The 16,588-nt window shown below is 34.5% G+C and overlaps 2 protein-coding genes across 2 annotated transcripts; one reads left to right on the top strand and one right to left on the bottom strand.

Moving 5' to 3' along the window:
- Positions 1-4: 4 nt before the first annotated feature.
- Positions 5-6,381, bottom strand: LOC103520485 (cytoplasmic dynein 1 intermediate chain; the record flags this gene model as incomplete). The annotated part of the gene is made up of 8 exons (XM_008485580.3): positions 6,124-6,381; positions 5,724-5,856; positions 5,252-5,351; positions 4,878-4,971; positions 3,861-3,979; positions 2,764-2,796; positions 1,192-1,212; positions 5-15 (listed from the first exon to the last, which is right to left on the bottom strand). Coding segments are annotated over exons 1-8 (579 nt in total), but the record flags the coding sequence as incomplete, so codon positions are not given.
- Positions 6,382-7,620: 1,239 nt separating this feature from the next.
- LOC103520483 lies at positions 7,621-8,595 on the top strand. Its single transcript, XM_008485579.2, has 2 exons — positions 7,621-7,683; positions 8,303-8,595. The coding sequence occupies exons 1-2, from the start codon at positions 7,665-7,667 to the stop codon at positions 8,593-8,595; spliced, it is 312 nt and encodes a 103-aa protein (XP_008483801.1). The 5' UTR covers positions 7,621-7,664.
- Positions 8,596-16,588: the final 7,993 nt, after the last annotated feature.

Below are 16,588 nucleotides of genomic sequence, written 5' to 3'. Positions count from 1 at the left end.
TCAGGTTGTATTCGTCTTCAAAAGAGAATGAGAAAACAATTCAAAAGTTAATATTAGTCGGAGGAAAAGAAAAAGGTTGAGTTTAAATTGGTTGAAGTATTGAAATCTACAAAGGCTAATACCTACAATGCAAAGTTGTATCAAAAGACTATGTTTCATTCTCATGCAAAAGTTTTGGAATTTTGTCAATTTTGTGATTCTAATTTGTGTAGATACATATTTGTAAATACCTAAGCATTTCTATCAGATTTTTCCCCCCTCTACGTGTGTGAAGCTTCTTGAATGACAGGATTGTTACAAATCTAAGCACTATTATATCTTACAAAGCGTAGCATACTTGATACAGGAAAACGTTTCTTAGAAGAGAGTCCCTTCGTCAAATCTGGAACTCTTTGATTTTGACTCCCCTTATCAAATCTCCATTTTACAAAAACATATACAACCGCATAAGAACACTTGTATGGTAAAATAGTCAGTAAAAAATAATTAGATGCGCTAAATACTAGAGCTTCATTAAAGTTCCAGTTCACAAACTAATTAATGCCATTCATTATCAAAGCCAAAAAGGCCTTTTCTTTGAGAGTAATTCAGTAGGAAAAAATATGCATTTCTATTTGATTTACAAGCAAGTTTGGGAAAATGAGGGCATTAATTAGTTTGTTACTGAGGACAATGGACAGTAGTGAATAGAGTGAGGTAATGTCAGTAATATTGGAGGGAAATAAATTCTTGCCAAATACCTCTAGGGAACTAGGCTGAGCATTGAAATAAAATATGTTCAATTCTAATAAATTTGATTATAATCCACTTCCCCCATTGGCTATGCATATAGAAAAAAAACAGACAAGGAAGCTCATAATAAGGTTTAACAAATCGCCCCACTCTATTCACTCTCAAGGGGACAAAACTAGAAAACTGATTTTTCGAAGTTGCAATACAACCAAGCCAGTTAAATAGTTAAGACAAAATACATGACAAAGAAGAGGTATTGTCAAAAGTGGCATTTTGAACTAAAGGAGCCTACACTTGTATTCAAAAGAACCCCGAATTTGCACCTAATATTATTATTACTTCTAATACTGAAATTGTAAATATTTCTTTCTTTGCTATTATCAAATTCATTGTTCGTGAATGTCAAGTTAGAAGAGAGTAATGTATTCTAAGCAAAACAGAAGGAATAAACGTTCTTACCGTAATAACCGAATGATTGAGCTGTTGAACACATCAGAAGTTATATCACAAAGAAAAGTGGGTTGACAGTGAGCCCAAAGTTAAGAGAATCACCAGACACCACATGAAAACAAAGGTAGAAGAGAAAACAGAACAAATTAAGAAAGGGCAAAACTAAAATCAGACACTAATTCTAAATAACAACAAGGGAACTCTAAGTATTCAAATACACGTACGGGAAAATATACTAAGGCTAGTGTAATTATTAAACATCCCTTAAAGGCTAGTCTTGACTTCAGGGCTAGTTTTCCTATACATAAGCATAGCAAAACTGATCCTTCAATTGAAGACTAAAGGATGTCCAGTAATTTTCAACTACCTACCAATACATTCTACTTGATTTACTTTTCTTTGTCTTTTTTTACCGATAACGATACTCGTATAATCTTCAATAGTTGCATTTACATATGGAATGTGAAATATGAACTAAATAAATGGATACAATCTACCCGTATACATAATAAGTAAAATACCACATTCATCAAAATAGAATTAAGCTAGGAAACAATAAGAAGCGTGCATAAAATATTACACTAAACATAAATGAAGAACGGTGAAAAAAAAAAGTATTGAAGAATTTTCCTTAGCAAAACTGATCCCTCAATTGAAGACTAAAGGATGTTCAGTAATTTTCAACTACCTACCAATACATTCTACTTGATTTACTTTTCTTTGTCTTTTTTTTTTACCGATAACGATACTCGTATAATCTTCAATAGTTGCATTTACATATGGAATGTGAAATATGAACTAAATAAATGGATACAATCTACCCGTACACATAAGTAAAATACCACATTCATCAAAATAGAATTAGGCTAGGAAGCAATAAGAAGCGTGCATAAAATATTACACTAAACATAAATGAAGAACGGTGAAAAAAAAAAGTATTGAGGAATTTTCCTAGAAGAAAATTTGAGCTTACAAAACAATCAGAAATGAGCACCTGCAAGAGACGGCAATCAATAATAAAGCACAACATAAATAAGCAATAATATGTAATCATATAAAAAAAAAACAAATTTTAACAATAAGCTGCATAGGTACTTGTGCAAAAGAGAAAAAATATAAATAATAAAATAATAGGTAATAAAAAGAAAAGTTTTATAAGTAGCATAAGTAATTAAGTAGTAATGAAACTTGAAGGCAATTTTATAGACTGGAATGAGAAAAGACTGGTTGATACTCATTAGATCATAAAAAAAACATCAAATTTTAACAATAAGCTGCATAACATGTGCAAAAGAGAAAAAATATAAATAATATAATAATAGGTAATAAAAATAAAAGTAGCATAAGTAATTCAGTAGTAATGAGACTAGAAGGCAATTTTATAGACTGGAATGAGAAAAGACTGGTTGATACTCATTGAGAAAAGAAGATGGGTTGAAGAAAACAAAAGAAAGATGGAATCTCTGACATGAAAATGAAATGAAAAGCTAATGACTGTAAATGACTAGGATAAAAAGCAAGAGGACATTCACTCAAGTCAAATAAAGGCACTTCGGAGTATATTGGAAGGATTGCACAAACCTTTCCTAGGTCTCCACCAGTCCTCAAAGTATCCTTTAAGAGAAGAAGAAGAGGAACACGAACCTTTTGGTTAGAAAAAAAAGACAGGGGGCAAAAAAGAAAACAGAGCACACTACATTACCAACATTATGTAAGGGGGAGCAATAGACGCATTAGACAAGAAAAACACATATTAAAATATTGTTATGAACACAAGATGGTTAATTTTAACATGGTCAATCCCACCCCACTTGATCTTTTTTTTTTTACTATATCTACATGTTACTTGAATTCCAGACCATTTGGAATTGCGAATTCAACTCTCTAACAACTGAAAAATAGAGACTGATCGATCTAATCATTCAAATTACAAGTTAAAACTGCTTATAACTACAATTCAAAACTGTCCTCCCGTGTTTACAAAACCAAGAGCACACCAATATTTATCAAACCCAAAACAGAGTAGAGCGAAGAAAGATAGAGAAAATGAAGGTCTTGGTTGAATAAATTTGAACATTTTGAACCCTTTGTCACCTTAGCTTCATAACGTAGGATGCCAACGCCCAACAGTCAAATTTTGCCCGTTTCACCTTTGAGGAAAATTATTTATCAAGTAAGAACACATGAATATAAATTAATCATTTTCACCCATTATATTCGATAAATTACTTATTAATTTGCTTCCCGCTGCGACAGTCAAATTCCCAATTGCTTATTTCCTTTTGCCATATTTTACGATATATCATGGACAAATTATACTGTCCTCCCGTGTTTACAAAACCAAGAGCACACCAATATTTATCAAACCCAAAACAGAGTAGAGCGAAGAAAGATAGAGAAAATGAAAGTCTTGGTTGAATAAATTTGAACATTTTGAACCCTTTGTCACCTTAGCTTCATAGCGTAGGATGCCAACGCCCAACAGTCAAATTTTGCCCGTTTCACCTTTGAGGAAAATCATTTATCAAGTAAGAACACATGAATTTATTAAACATTTTCACCCATTATATTCGATAAATTACCTATTAATTTGCTTCCCGCTGCGACAATCAAATTCCCAATTGCTTATTTCCTTTTGCCATATTTTACGATATATCATGGACAAATTATGAACTTACCATCGCGTTCAACGCCAGAAGTGTTTGCAGTCTGCGTTTGTTTGGCGTACAGTACCACTTCCTTGGGAGGAATATTGGTCTCCTGAACTCGGACAGTGCAAAGCTTCCTAGGTTTACGTCTGAGGAAGATAGAGCAATGAGAAATGTTAAGGGACTAAGGAAAAATACCTAAATATTTGTTTTCAAATATTCAATAGATCAGTTGCGCTTACTTGGGTGGTGTTTCAAAGTCATAGAGCAGGAAAAATGAGGACCAACGGAATTTTCCTTTTTCTTCTACGACTTCTAGATCCTTAGAGCGAAGAAAGATAGAGAAAATGAAGGTCTTGGTTGAATAAATTTGAACATTTTGAACCCTTTGTCACCTTAGCTTCATAACGTAGGATGCCAACGCCCAACAGTCAAATTTTGCCCGTTTCACCTTTGAGGAAAATCATTTATCAAGTAAGAACACATGAATTTATTAAACATTTTCACCCATTATATTCGATAAATTACCTATTAATTTGCTTCCCGCTGCGACAATCAAATTCCCAATTGCTCATTTCCTTTTGCCATATTTTACGATATATCATGGACAAATTATGAACTTACCATCGCGTTCAACGCCAGAAGTGTTTGCAGTCTGCGTTTGTTTGGCGTACAGTACCACTTCCTTGGGAGGAATATTGGTCTCCTGAACTCGGACAGTGCAAAGCTTCCTGGGTTTTCGTCTGAGGAAGATAGAGCAATGAGAAATGTAAAGGGATTAAGGAAAAATACCTAAATATTTGTTTTCAAATATTCAATTCTACCACGCATAAAAAAGTCAAGAAAAGCTCTTAAAAAAATTAGTGTTCCACCGCCGTTTTTATTTCGTAGCAATGAAATAACTGCTCCATTAGACGCATCGTATTTCTGCAGAATAGATGCAAAGATGGACCAACAGAGTTAAAACAAAGCCGGAGGATATGATATTCTTCGTATTGTACTGTTATTTATGCTGAAATTTGTAAAATAAAGTACCAATTCACTTACGCTGAATGATAGGAGTTGAGGATGCTGGTATCTGGAGTATTGTTACTCTCTGGAGTACCATTGGCTGACACGCTTGACAAACTGGACATCACATCTGTAAGTCGGAGAACCAAATACAATGTATATTAATTAGGAACCAAATATTCAGCATACCGACAAAATTAATCCCCATATACTTACATGGTATTTATCTTGATGGGGTGTAATGTACCATTTGTCCTGACGGGCACCTCCTGACATCTGTTACAACTAACATTTGTCATCACCAGATTTGCAATAATATGATTGATTTTAAAGTCCAAAACGTATAACCCAATGTATAAAAAACTTCAAAGATTGCCATAGTCTTCTCCCCTTAATAAACGGTAGTTTACCTGCTACTGGAGCCACTCCTAAGGACGACAGCATAGAATCCAACTCTTTCCTTTGATCCTTGTCTCCCATTGCACCTGATCTTCCTGCTGCCTCCTCCACCTATAACAAAACAGGACACAAAGGTTCAAATTTTACTCATGTCCTTTTCCCTATACCAGAATCTACCAAAAGGGTGCCGTCCACTCTCTGAGGTCGCCTTTTATTTATTCCATGTTTCTTGTTGCTTTCCATTCCATGTTAAAAATATCCCAAATACCAATACCAAAATTCACAGTAATTTCATGCCAGTAATTTCTATGTCTTTTGCTGTAACATTTCTGGTTGCAAAGTGTGCTCTTTAAATCATAAAATACATACTTCATTGATACTGCTGGGATAAAGTGAGTTTCTTGTCCTATTTGAGCAGAATAAACTAGGTACATACAAGGTATACTCGTATTCTACTCTATTACATATTTCTATTCTACTTACATCTTTGAGTTCTTTTTCCTTGCGTCTCCTCTCCTTCTCCTCTCGCATAATCTGAAGCTTAATCCGCTTCTTCTCGAGCTCTGCTTTCCTGTCCGCCATCTTCGGATTCTGGAAACCCTTTGGGAAATTAATGCTGAAATCAAAAGAACCAAGAAAGTTTCAAGAGTGAAAAAAGGCAGAACTCAGGTTCATTTCTTTTGGAACTTTGAATTTTAGTTAAGGTTTAATCCAGTGCTTCTCAAAGTTGTTGACACCGCGGCACACTTTTCAAGACTTTGATTTTTCGACAGCACACAGTTTGCGAAGCACTGGTTTAATTGAATCATAAATTTTATTGTGATCGGTGGAGTTTTACTACCAATCAAGTGAATTAATTTTAAAGAAAAGGAAAAGCACTTACGTAACGGATGTTACTTTGGATTTGTCTGGGTCCCCCTCAGTGGGAACTTTCTGGGGCGGATCCGACATCGTTGTCAAATAGTCACTTTCAACAAAACACCTAAAGTTAGGTTCAATACTGTTTCATTGTTCTAATAGCATGTTTATGTTTTCGCGGAAACTACAACAGTTGTTATTTTAAGTCCACCTTTGATAAGTAATTAGTTTAAAGTTCAATGTTCAATCCCAAATAAAAACCTAGATACAACTTTTAGTACGATTAACTTTTCTTCGAGAAAATTTGTCTTTCAAAACCTCACGACATACATACACTGACAAATTCACAAAAAAATATAGGTAACAAGAAACACTGACGAACAGTGTTTCTTGCCTAAACTAGACCAAGTGCAGTACTGACAAAGAAAAATCAAAATTTCTCGCTCGACAGGTAAGATCGTTCGATCGGCACACTTGATTTGAACAATTAGCAGACCAATATTGCACACATCAAACCAATATTGCACGCAATTTTGTTTAGTTTGAGATAATGGTCAAGTACAATATCATACATATTTCTGGACATGGTCTTCACTACACTCCAGTCAAGTGAAGACTATGTCCAAAAATATGTATAATATTGCACGCGGCAAAACGTATGAAAATTCTACAGCCAAGTTTCCGGATTGACATGGAGAATAGTACTGATGTTATGTGTTTGGAACCAGTCACATTATACGTGTATAAATAGCGCCCAAGCACACTCCAAAATAGTGAGCAGGCATGTGATAGGTAGGTAGGTAGGTAGGTATCCAGTGTTAAAAGTTAAAATCTCAAGTTACCTACATACATGCTCATGGACTACAGGGGTAGCCTTATGAATAAAGGAAACATGCCATTAGTAATTAAGCTACCTATTTCAATATAAAATACCTGCTCTAATCCTTAAGAAGTTATGAGTACCTACCTAAATAGCTATGTACCTAGCTGTAAAACCTATTAATTTTTTATGCTCTAACATGGACAGTAGAAGTACCTACTGTCCCTTGGGACAAAGACTCACCTGTTATTTCAGAATTATTTGGGTGTACCAAGGTACTTAAAAGTAGTTACAAGAATTAGAATTAGGTTCTTAGGAACTATATCTTGTGCTCAAATTATAATTACATTACTCTCCTTCCTATAGGATAGGGAAAGCAAAAAAAAAAAAGAATAGTAATATCTAAAAAAAAAAGTCTCAAGTCAAAATGTACTATGTATTCTAATCATGTCATAGAACTCAGAGGTCAAGAGGACTAAAGAAGTAATGCTTGCATTCTGGCCTATACAGTTACTCTATGCACCAGAGTTGAGTGACATATTGAACTGCAGGAACTACACTCAATGTGGTGAAATTCAATTTGACAAATGAGGTGTATTGATTTTATAATGATGAGGTATGTTGACCTGTCCTAAATGCCCTAGTTTTTCTAAAATTCTATCTAGATCAGTGATTCCCAACCTGAGGTGCCATGGGTTTGTAATTTTACTTCTAGAGTTTCCAATTAAATCCCAAAGTGCTAAACAATGAAAGCAGCCGCAGGAAGTAAGTAAACCCCTTATGTAATGGCAATCCCTCCCAAAATACCACTTCGTGGCATAAAAAAGCCCCACCAAGTCGTTCCTCCCAATAGAAACTTTTGTGATATTTCATTTTGTATGTATTTATTTTTGTCAGATCATCAGTTACCAATGATCCTATTTTCATGAACTCTAAATAACTTTATCGGACTCTGGCTAAATATTCTGTAGTCTTTATACATTATTTAACAATATGAAAGTACCTTGGTACCTCCTTGTACGTTTAATAGACACCTACCCGCATGTCTCATATCGTCAGATAAATAGCAACTTTTCTCAATGTATTCAATTTGTGTGGCAAAAATAGAGGTATCAGTTGTTATAGGGGACTGACATCAGTCTGATTTGACACAGTTATTGTCCGAGCTAAACTTAATTGGATTACATGATTTCTCATCATTACTCCATTGTTTCTTCTTCTTTTTTTATGGTAAATGTAAGTAAATCAGCATAGTAAAAAATTGTTATCTGTGTTGTGTCAGCAAATTTACAAAGTGCTGATCATTGTGGTCCTTGCCTTGATTCTGATTGAGCTCAAGTTGCGTCAGCATATAGATTATATTCGCTATTCTTGTATGTTTCAGATGATAGAATGGTATCCGTGTTGTGTCAACACATCTACAAAGTGCTAATCATTGTGGTCCTTGCTTTGGTTCTGATAGAGTTCACATTCAGTCTGCTGAGTGAGACCCACAACTTCTACATGCATCCATTCTTGACTTCCATCAACTACACATCGCCCTTCATGTCATCTTCAATTATGTATTTCAATCTCACCGTGCAGGTGATTCCTTCTTATAACTACAATTCAAAACTGTCCTCCCGTGTTTACAAAACCAAGAGCACACCAATATTTATCAAACCCAAAACAGAGTAGAGCGAAGAAAGATAGAGAAAATGAAGGTCTTGGTTGAATAAATTTGAACATTTTGAACCCTTTGTCACCTTAGCTTCATAACGTAGGATGCCAACGCCCAACAGTCAAATTTTGCCCGTTTCACCTTTGAGGAAAATCATTTATCAAGTAAGAACACATGAATATAAATTAAACATTTTCATCCATTATATTTGATAAATTATTTATTAATTTGCTTCCCGCTGCGACAATCAAATTCCCAATTGCTCATTTCCTTTTGCCATATTTTACGATATATCATGGACAAATTATGAACTTACCATCGCGTTCAACGCCAGAAGTGTTTGCAGTCTGCGTTTGTTTGGCGTACAGTACCACTTCCTTGGGAGGAATATTGGTCTCCTGAACTCGGACAGTGCAAAGCTTCCTGGGTTTTCGTCTGAGGAAGATAGAGCAATGAGAAATGTAAAGGGATTAAGGAAAAATACCTAAATATTTGTTTTCAAATATTCAATTCTACCACGCATAAAAAAGTCAAGAAAAGCTCTTAAAAAAATTAGTGTTCCACCGCCGTTTTTATTTCGTAGCAATGAAATAACTGCTCCATTAGACGCATCGTATTTCTGCAGAATAGATGCAAAGATGGACCAACAGAGTTAAAACAAAGCCGGAGGATATGATATTCTTCGTATTGTACAAAAGGGAAATGAGAACATTTTACCTGTCCTGTAATTCTGTAGCAAGATGAAGTAGTTGAAAAAAGTAGTTCATCATAAGTTCTTACTAAATAAAGTACCAATTCACTTACGCTGAATGATAGGAGTTGAGGATGCTGGTATCTGGAGTATTGTTACTCTCTGGAGTACCATTGGCTGACACGCTTGACAAACTGGACATCACATCTGTAAGTCGGAGAACCAAATACAATGTATATTAATTAGGAACCAAATATTCAGCATACCGACAAAATTAATCCCCATATACTTACATGGTATTTATCTTGATGGGGTGTAATGTACCATTTGTCCTGACGGGCACCTCCTGACATCTGTTACAACTAACATTTGTCATCACCATATTTGCAATAATATGATTGATTTTAAAGTCCAAAACGTATAAATGAGAACATTTTACCTGTCCTGTAATTCTGTAGCAAGATGAAGTAGTTGAAAAAAGTAGTTCATCATAAGTTCTTACTCAGTATAAGTACTTACTTCATTTGAATGTGAACTCTCAGAATGGTGTTAGTACAATAGAATCTGTGCAAGATGTTTATATCAGAATAACCAAAAGAAAAACTGACCTTTGTGAAAAGGTAAACTTTCAGAGAAAAACAAATTTTAAAAAGCAACATTTTTCAATAATCAAAAGGTGAGAAATTATTATTACCTAGTAAGTACTTAGGTAGGTACCTAATTTACCTATTTTCATTTTATTTTGGATTTAGGTATTTTTAAGTAAGAGCATTTTTTTTTTTTTTAATTAGGTGCTTTGAAATTTGCTCTTTGTTCACACCAAACCCACCTGACTTTTTTCACTAATAAGTAGGTGACTCATAGGTACTTACTTAGGTCAGCCACTAACCTAACAGGCACACCTGATCAGGTCTACTTGATAGTGTGTGTGCTCAGCAGTTTTCAGGTAGACTTGATTGTGTGTGCTCATCAGGTATCAGGTAGACTTAACAGACAGACCTGATCAGGTCTACCTGTTAGTGAGTGGCTGGCTTTAGGTACATACAAAAGTAATTTGAAAAAAAGAAAAGAACATTTCAATAAGAGCAAATCTAATCTGTTGGAGATAAAGTTAATCCCAGGAGGGAATTAACAAATTACACCCACAATCAAGCACTTTCAATGCAGAAGCACTTCCTTCCAACCGGCCTCGGTGGTGTAGTGATCAAGAAGCTTGAATGGTAAACAGGAGGGCATGGGTTTGAACCCAGCTGGAGCATCAAATATTATCCTTGTTTATTTGAGAATTTGACCACATAATACTTAATGGAGCTATTTTTGCTTGGGTGATCAATGAATGAATTTTTGAAAAACACATCATCATGTGGGTAATTTGTTTTTCAAATGATCCTAAAGACACTACACTACTTTTTCCTTCTAAACTCAAGTCTAATTTCATGCCAAAACTTTCACCTCTGATCTTAGGTACCTACTTGGGTATGGTCTTGAACTTTCAGCCAAGACAGGAGTACAAACAAGGCACAAATTACTTACTTTGGTACCCAGATAAATGAGAATAAAAGCTCTGATCTTAGGTACCTACTTGGGTATGGTCTTGAACTTTCAGCCAAGACAGGAGTACAAACAAGGCACAAATTACTTACTTTGGTAGGTACCCAGATAAATGAGAATAAAAATGTGACAAAAGCTGTGTTGTGTTGAGTTCAATTGATGAGGAACTTAGATTTGAAAGTGTTTAACATGTACCTTCACCGAGCATGAATGTCCTATTCAATAGTGTTGATAAATTCCAGATAGGTATCCTGATCCAATTCTCTCCTAATTTTTCATGCCATATGTGAACGAAAATGTGCAACCAGATGCAATAGAGACGTGTCGTATGAGAGAGAGAGAGAGAGAGAGAGAAAGAAACGGCAGAGGAAAGAGAAAGTAGCATGCGCGTGATTGTCTATGTGTGAGATTGAGAAAGAAAGGAGACGAGAGAAAGGAGAAAATGCATGTGTTCTTATTTTTTGTCTGAATAAGACCGAGACATGAGTTTTTTTTTTCTGAATCCATCGAATGAATCCGTATTCATTTTGACATAAAAAAAAACCTTCAAGTACCTACTTAGAGCCTGCTGCCTGGTACACACATACAATTTTTCTTACGATCGAGTGTACGATAATTCACCTTGTTCCCCCGTATATTCACAGGGCATAGTTTTTATACCATTTTCTGCCCACACGTACGATTTTTCTCACAATCAGATCGTAAAAATCGTACCGTGTGTGTGTACCACGCTGAAGGGAGAAAAGTTCTCTACTCAATACCGTCGCGTCGGTACCTTGTACGAATTAATGGCAAGGTTAAATACACGAATTTCGAATAAAAGAAAAGACATTGTGATAAACGAGCGAAGAGATAAGAGAAAATCGATAAAGATTGATGTGAGGAAAAGAGAATAGTGATGAAGTAAACTTTTTATTATGTTGAACATTTACAGGGTAATGTCGAGGCTCACTTTTGTGCTGGTGGCCTTCTTGAAGTCACTTGTTTTTTTTAAACTTTTTATTATGTTGAACATTTACAGGGTAATGTCGAGGCTCACTGTTGTGCTGGTGGCCTTCCTGAAGTCACTTGTTTTTTTTATACCTATATTTATTTTTTTTGCGTTTCCGTAACTGCATCCGTTTAACTGTAGAAAATTCTTTGTAGTTTTCCCCAAAACTTCTTTTAAATTAAAATATCGCGAAGAGGAGCTCACGTTCATGTCATTTGGTGGTAGCTATGCTTACTTTATAAGTATAGCTACTTACCTCCAAATCATTTATCAATAGGCTGGGATATTTCGAACGTCCCTGTATAGGTAACACGACTACATGGATGTGTACATCACATGTGCTCCCTATTTGCATACACGTACCTATAATGTGACTGGTTCTAAACACATAATATCAGTACTATTCTCCATGTCAGTCCGGAAACTTGGCTGTAGAATCTTCATACGTTTTGCGGCGTGCAATATTGGTTTGATGTGTGCAATATTGGTCTGCTAATTGTTCAAATCAAGTGTGTCGATCGAACGATCTTACCTGTCGAGCGAGATATTGTGATTTTTCTTTGTCAGTACTGCATTTGGTCTAGTTTAGGTAGACTGTTTGTCAGTGTTTCTTTTTACCTATATTTTTTTGTGAATTTGTCACTGTATGTCGTGAGGTTTTGAAAGACGAATTTTCTCGAAGAAAAGTTAATCGTACTAAAAGTTGTGTCTAGGTTTTTATTTGGGATCGAACATTGAACTTAAAACTAATTACTTATCAAAGGTGGACTTAAAATAACAACTGTTGTAGTTTCCGCGAAAACATAAACATGTTATTAGAACAATGAAACAGTATTGAACCTAACTTTAGGTGTTTTTATTGAAAGTGACTATTTGACAACGATGTCGGATCCGCCCCAGAAAGTTCCCACTGAGGGGGACCCAGACAAATCCAAAGTAACATCCGTTACGTAAGTGCTTTTCTTTAAAATTAATTCACTTGATTGGTAGTAAAACTCCATCGATCACAATAAAATTTATGATTCAATTAAACCAGTGCTTCGCAAACACTTCTTTTAAATTAAAATATCGCGAAGAGGAGCTCACGTTCATGTCATTTGGTGGTAGCTATGCTTACTTTATAAGTATAGCTACTCTTTGATTTTGTCCGAGTGTATTTTGGTATTCTTTTTGTTTCCATTGACGTTATACTAATAACGTTCCAAGTTCAATATGTTGTTAAGGAAGAGTTAATTTAGTAGGGGGAATTTTTTCCACTACTTGTGTTTTACCCGATATGTGGATGTCGTTCGTTTCGTGTCCCATAGAAAGTGCAACTTCGAAAAATCAGTTTTCTAGTTTTGTCCCCTTGAGAGTGAATAGAGTGGGGCGATTTGTTAAACCTTATTATGAGCTTCCTTTTTATGAGCTCTCTGCTTTTTTTCTATATGCATAGCCAACGGGGGAAGTGGATTATAATCAAATTTATTAGAATTGAACATATTTTATTTCAATGCTCAGCCTAGTTCCCTAGAGGTATTTGGCAAGAATTTATTTCCCTCCAATATTACTGACATTACCTCACTCTATTCACTACTGTCCAACTGTCCATTGTCCTCAGTAACAAACTAATTAATGCCCTCATTTTCCAAAATGGAGATTTTCCTGTGCCATCGGTACACACAAGGATTTTTGTGCCCTTACGGATCAATCTTAGATGGCAACTCGAATAGTTTCCTCTTACCTATTCAAATATTTAAAATCATAATTACCGTAGTTCATTTTTGTGGGCATCATAGTAACATTTGGTACTCATTTCTCACCTCACTTCAAACGATATGTTGACTCGTATGTACTTAACTTCATCCCTCACCAACCTTAAAACTAAAACTACAGACACTAGATACTTCACTGGAAGCAAAAAGATAATATATGTCGAAAAGATGTGTTTCCTCTCTGGACAGACTCGTATGTATTTAACTTCATCCCTCACCAACCTTAAAACTAAAACTACAGACATTAGATACTTCACTGGAAGCAAAAAGATGACTCGTATGTATTTAACTTCATCCCTCACCAACCTTAAAACTAAAACTACAGACATTAGATACTTCACTGGAAGCAAAAAGATAATATACCTAGGTCGAAAAGATGTGTTTCCTCTCTGGACACATAATGTGTGATTTTCGATCTGTCCAGATAGCTTTTTCTGGTAGCCCTTTAGGTCCTACATCAACCCTCAAGCGTTGTACAGTCGTTCGCGGGACACCCTGTATGTCGAAAAGATGTGTTTCCTCTCTGGACACATAATGTGTGATTTTTTAATTTCATCAATGATAGGAAGAAAAGATAATTTTAGCAGATTCCAAAGCCTTTTAAATAGTTAAATTTTATCTTTTTAAATCAATTTTTATCAATGATAGGAAGAAAAGATAATTTTAGCAGATTCCAAAGCCTTTTAAATAGTTAAATTTTATCTTTTTAAATCAATTTTTACTTTTTCTTTTCATAAAAACTAATATTAATATTCCATTTTAAATTTGAAAGTAGCGATGAATGCTGAGTAGCTTCTAGATTGTTTTTATTTTGCGTTATTTGATTAGTTTAATACTTGTCCCCTCCCTTGCCTTATGTTATTTGATTTGCCAATAGCTAGATCGAGTTTGAAATTATCTCTCATAGCTGCAATTTTATTTTTTCAATTTCTTCCATTATGTTCTATGAGATCTATCATTTTTATGATCTGTAAACATTTGAGATTTTATTTTTATTTTCTTCCCTGTTATATTTTTAAGCTACAGTACCTACTCCAGTTTTAGTCTGTATATTCTGACTTTGTTGATTCATATAACGCATCTTTCTGATTTTTCTAAAACTATTATTTCCGTTAGGTTTACGTTATAATTATTCTTTTTTTGTACGTGTAATGTGATTTGACCGATATGAACAACTGTCTCAACAAAACAATGATTGTAATCATATGTGATATTATTTTCTCAGAAAATACAGAAATATGTATGACCTTTTTTTGGCTTGATAAATGTACGTAACAATCTTGAGAAAATATATAAGAGAAATTTCCAGACCAACTTCTAGTAAAAAGGTAGTACAATAAATAAGTTTAGTCTGTATACTCTGACTTTGTTGATTCATATAACGCATCTTTCTGATTTTTCTAAAACTATTATTTCCGTTAGGTTTACGTTCTTTTTTTTGTACGTGTAATGTGATTTGACCGATATGAACAACTGTCTCAACAAAACAATGATTGTGATCATATGTGATATTATAATTTACCTTAAAGATTGGCTAAAATTCTCAGAAAATACAGAAATATGTATGACCTTTTTTTTTGTCTTGATAAATGTATGTAACAATCTTGAGAAAATATATAAGAGAAACATAAATTATACCTACATGTAACTTGGACGTTCGTAAAGATCACATATTTCGATTTCCAGACCAACTTCTAGTAAAAAGGTAGTACAATAAATGAAACAAGTATTTCCATCCAGTACCATTCATTACCTACTTGACACAACTGCGGCACAATTTGGTTGATGGTCACATTTAAACTATTTCGTGCTTTAGGACAAAAACCCCAAAACATGAAATCACATTACGGTTTTGTTTTATTTTCTAGACTTTTGCTTTGTCTTTTATTTTAAGGTGACTTTGGGACTGCTAAAATTTTCTTTTGTTTAAAATTTCCTTTGATTTTGTACAAAATTCTTCTTTTTCCTTTCTTTCAACACTTTACTTTAAAATCAATCATATTATTGCAAATCTGGTGATGACAAATGTTAGTTGTAACAGATGTCAGGAGGTGCCCATCAGGACAAATGGTACATGACACGACACCCCATCAAGATAAATACCATGTTATATATGGGGATTGATTTTGTCGGTATTCTGAATATTTGGTTCCTAATTAATATACACGACATGTATTAATATACATTGTATTTGGTTCTCCGACATACAGATGTGATGTCAAGTTTGTCAAGTGTGTCAGCCAATGGTACTCCAGAGAGTAACAATACTCCAGATACCAGCATCCTCAACTCCTATCATTCAGCGTAAGTGAATTGGTACTTTATTTTACAAATTTCAGCATAAATAACAATACAATACGAAGGATATCATATCCTGAGGATATTATCCTCCTAGGTACTCCGGCTTTGTTTTAACTCTGTTGGTCCATCTTTGCATCTATTTTGCAGAAATACGATGCGTCTAATTGAGAAGTTGTTTCATTGCTACGAAATAAAAACGGCGGTGGAACACTCATTTTTTTAAGAGCTTTTCTTGACTTTTTTATGCGTGGTAGAATTGAATATTTGAAAACAATTTTTTAGGTATTTTTCCTTAGTCCCTTAACATTTCTCATTGCTCTATCTTCCTCAGACGTAAACCCAGGAAGCTTTGCACTGTCATCATCTCTTTCTACTGTGTGTACAGATTTTTTCATACATGGCAATTTCATTTTTATACAAATTTGCATGCTCCTTTTGATTTTTTTTTTTTTTCTTTTGTCATTTTGAAAATTAAAGCTGTAAGTGTAAAACATATCTCCCATCTTAGTTGTGATGTTTACAAACTTGCTTGTAAATTTAAACTTTTTATTATGTTGAACATTTACAGGGTAATGTCGAGGCTCACTGTTGTGCTGGTGGCCTTCCTGAAGTCACTTGTTTTTTTTTTTATATACCTATATTTATTTTTTTGCGTTTCCGTAACTGCATCCGTTTAACTGTAGAAAATTCTTTGTAGTTTTCCCCAAAACTTCTTTTAAATT

The sequence above is a fragment of the Diaphorina citri genome, unplaced genomic scaffold (assembly GCF_000475195.1).
Source record: "Diaphorina citri unplaced genomic scaffold, Diaci psyllid genome assembly version 1.1 scaffold3677, whole genome shotgun sequence".
Lineage (NCBI taxonomy): Eukaryota > Metazoa > Arthropoda > Insecta > Hemiptera > Psyllidae > Diaphorina > Diaphorina citri.
This window is presented reverse-complemented; position numbering and strand designations above follow the sequence as displayed.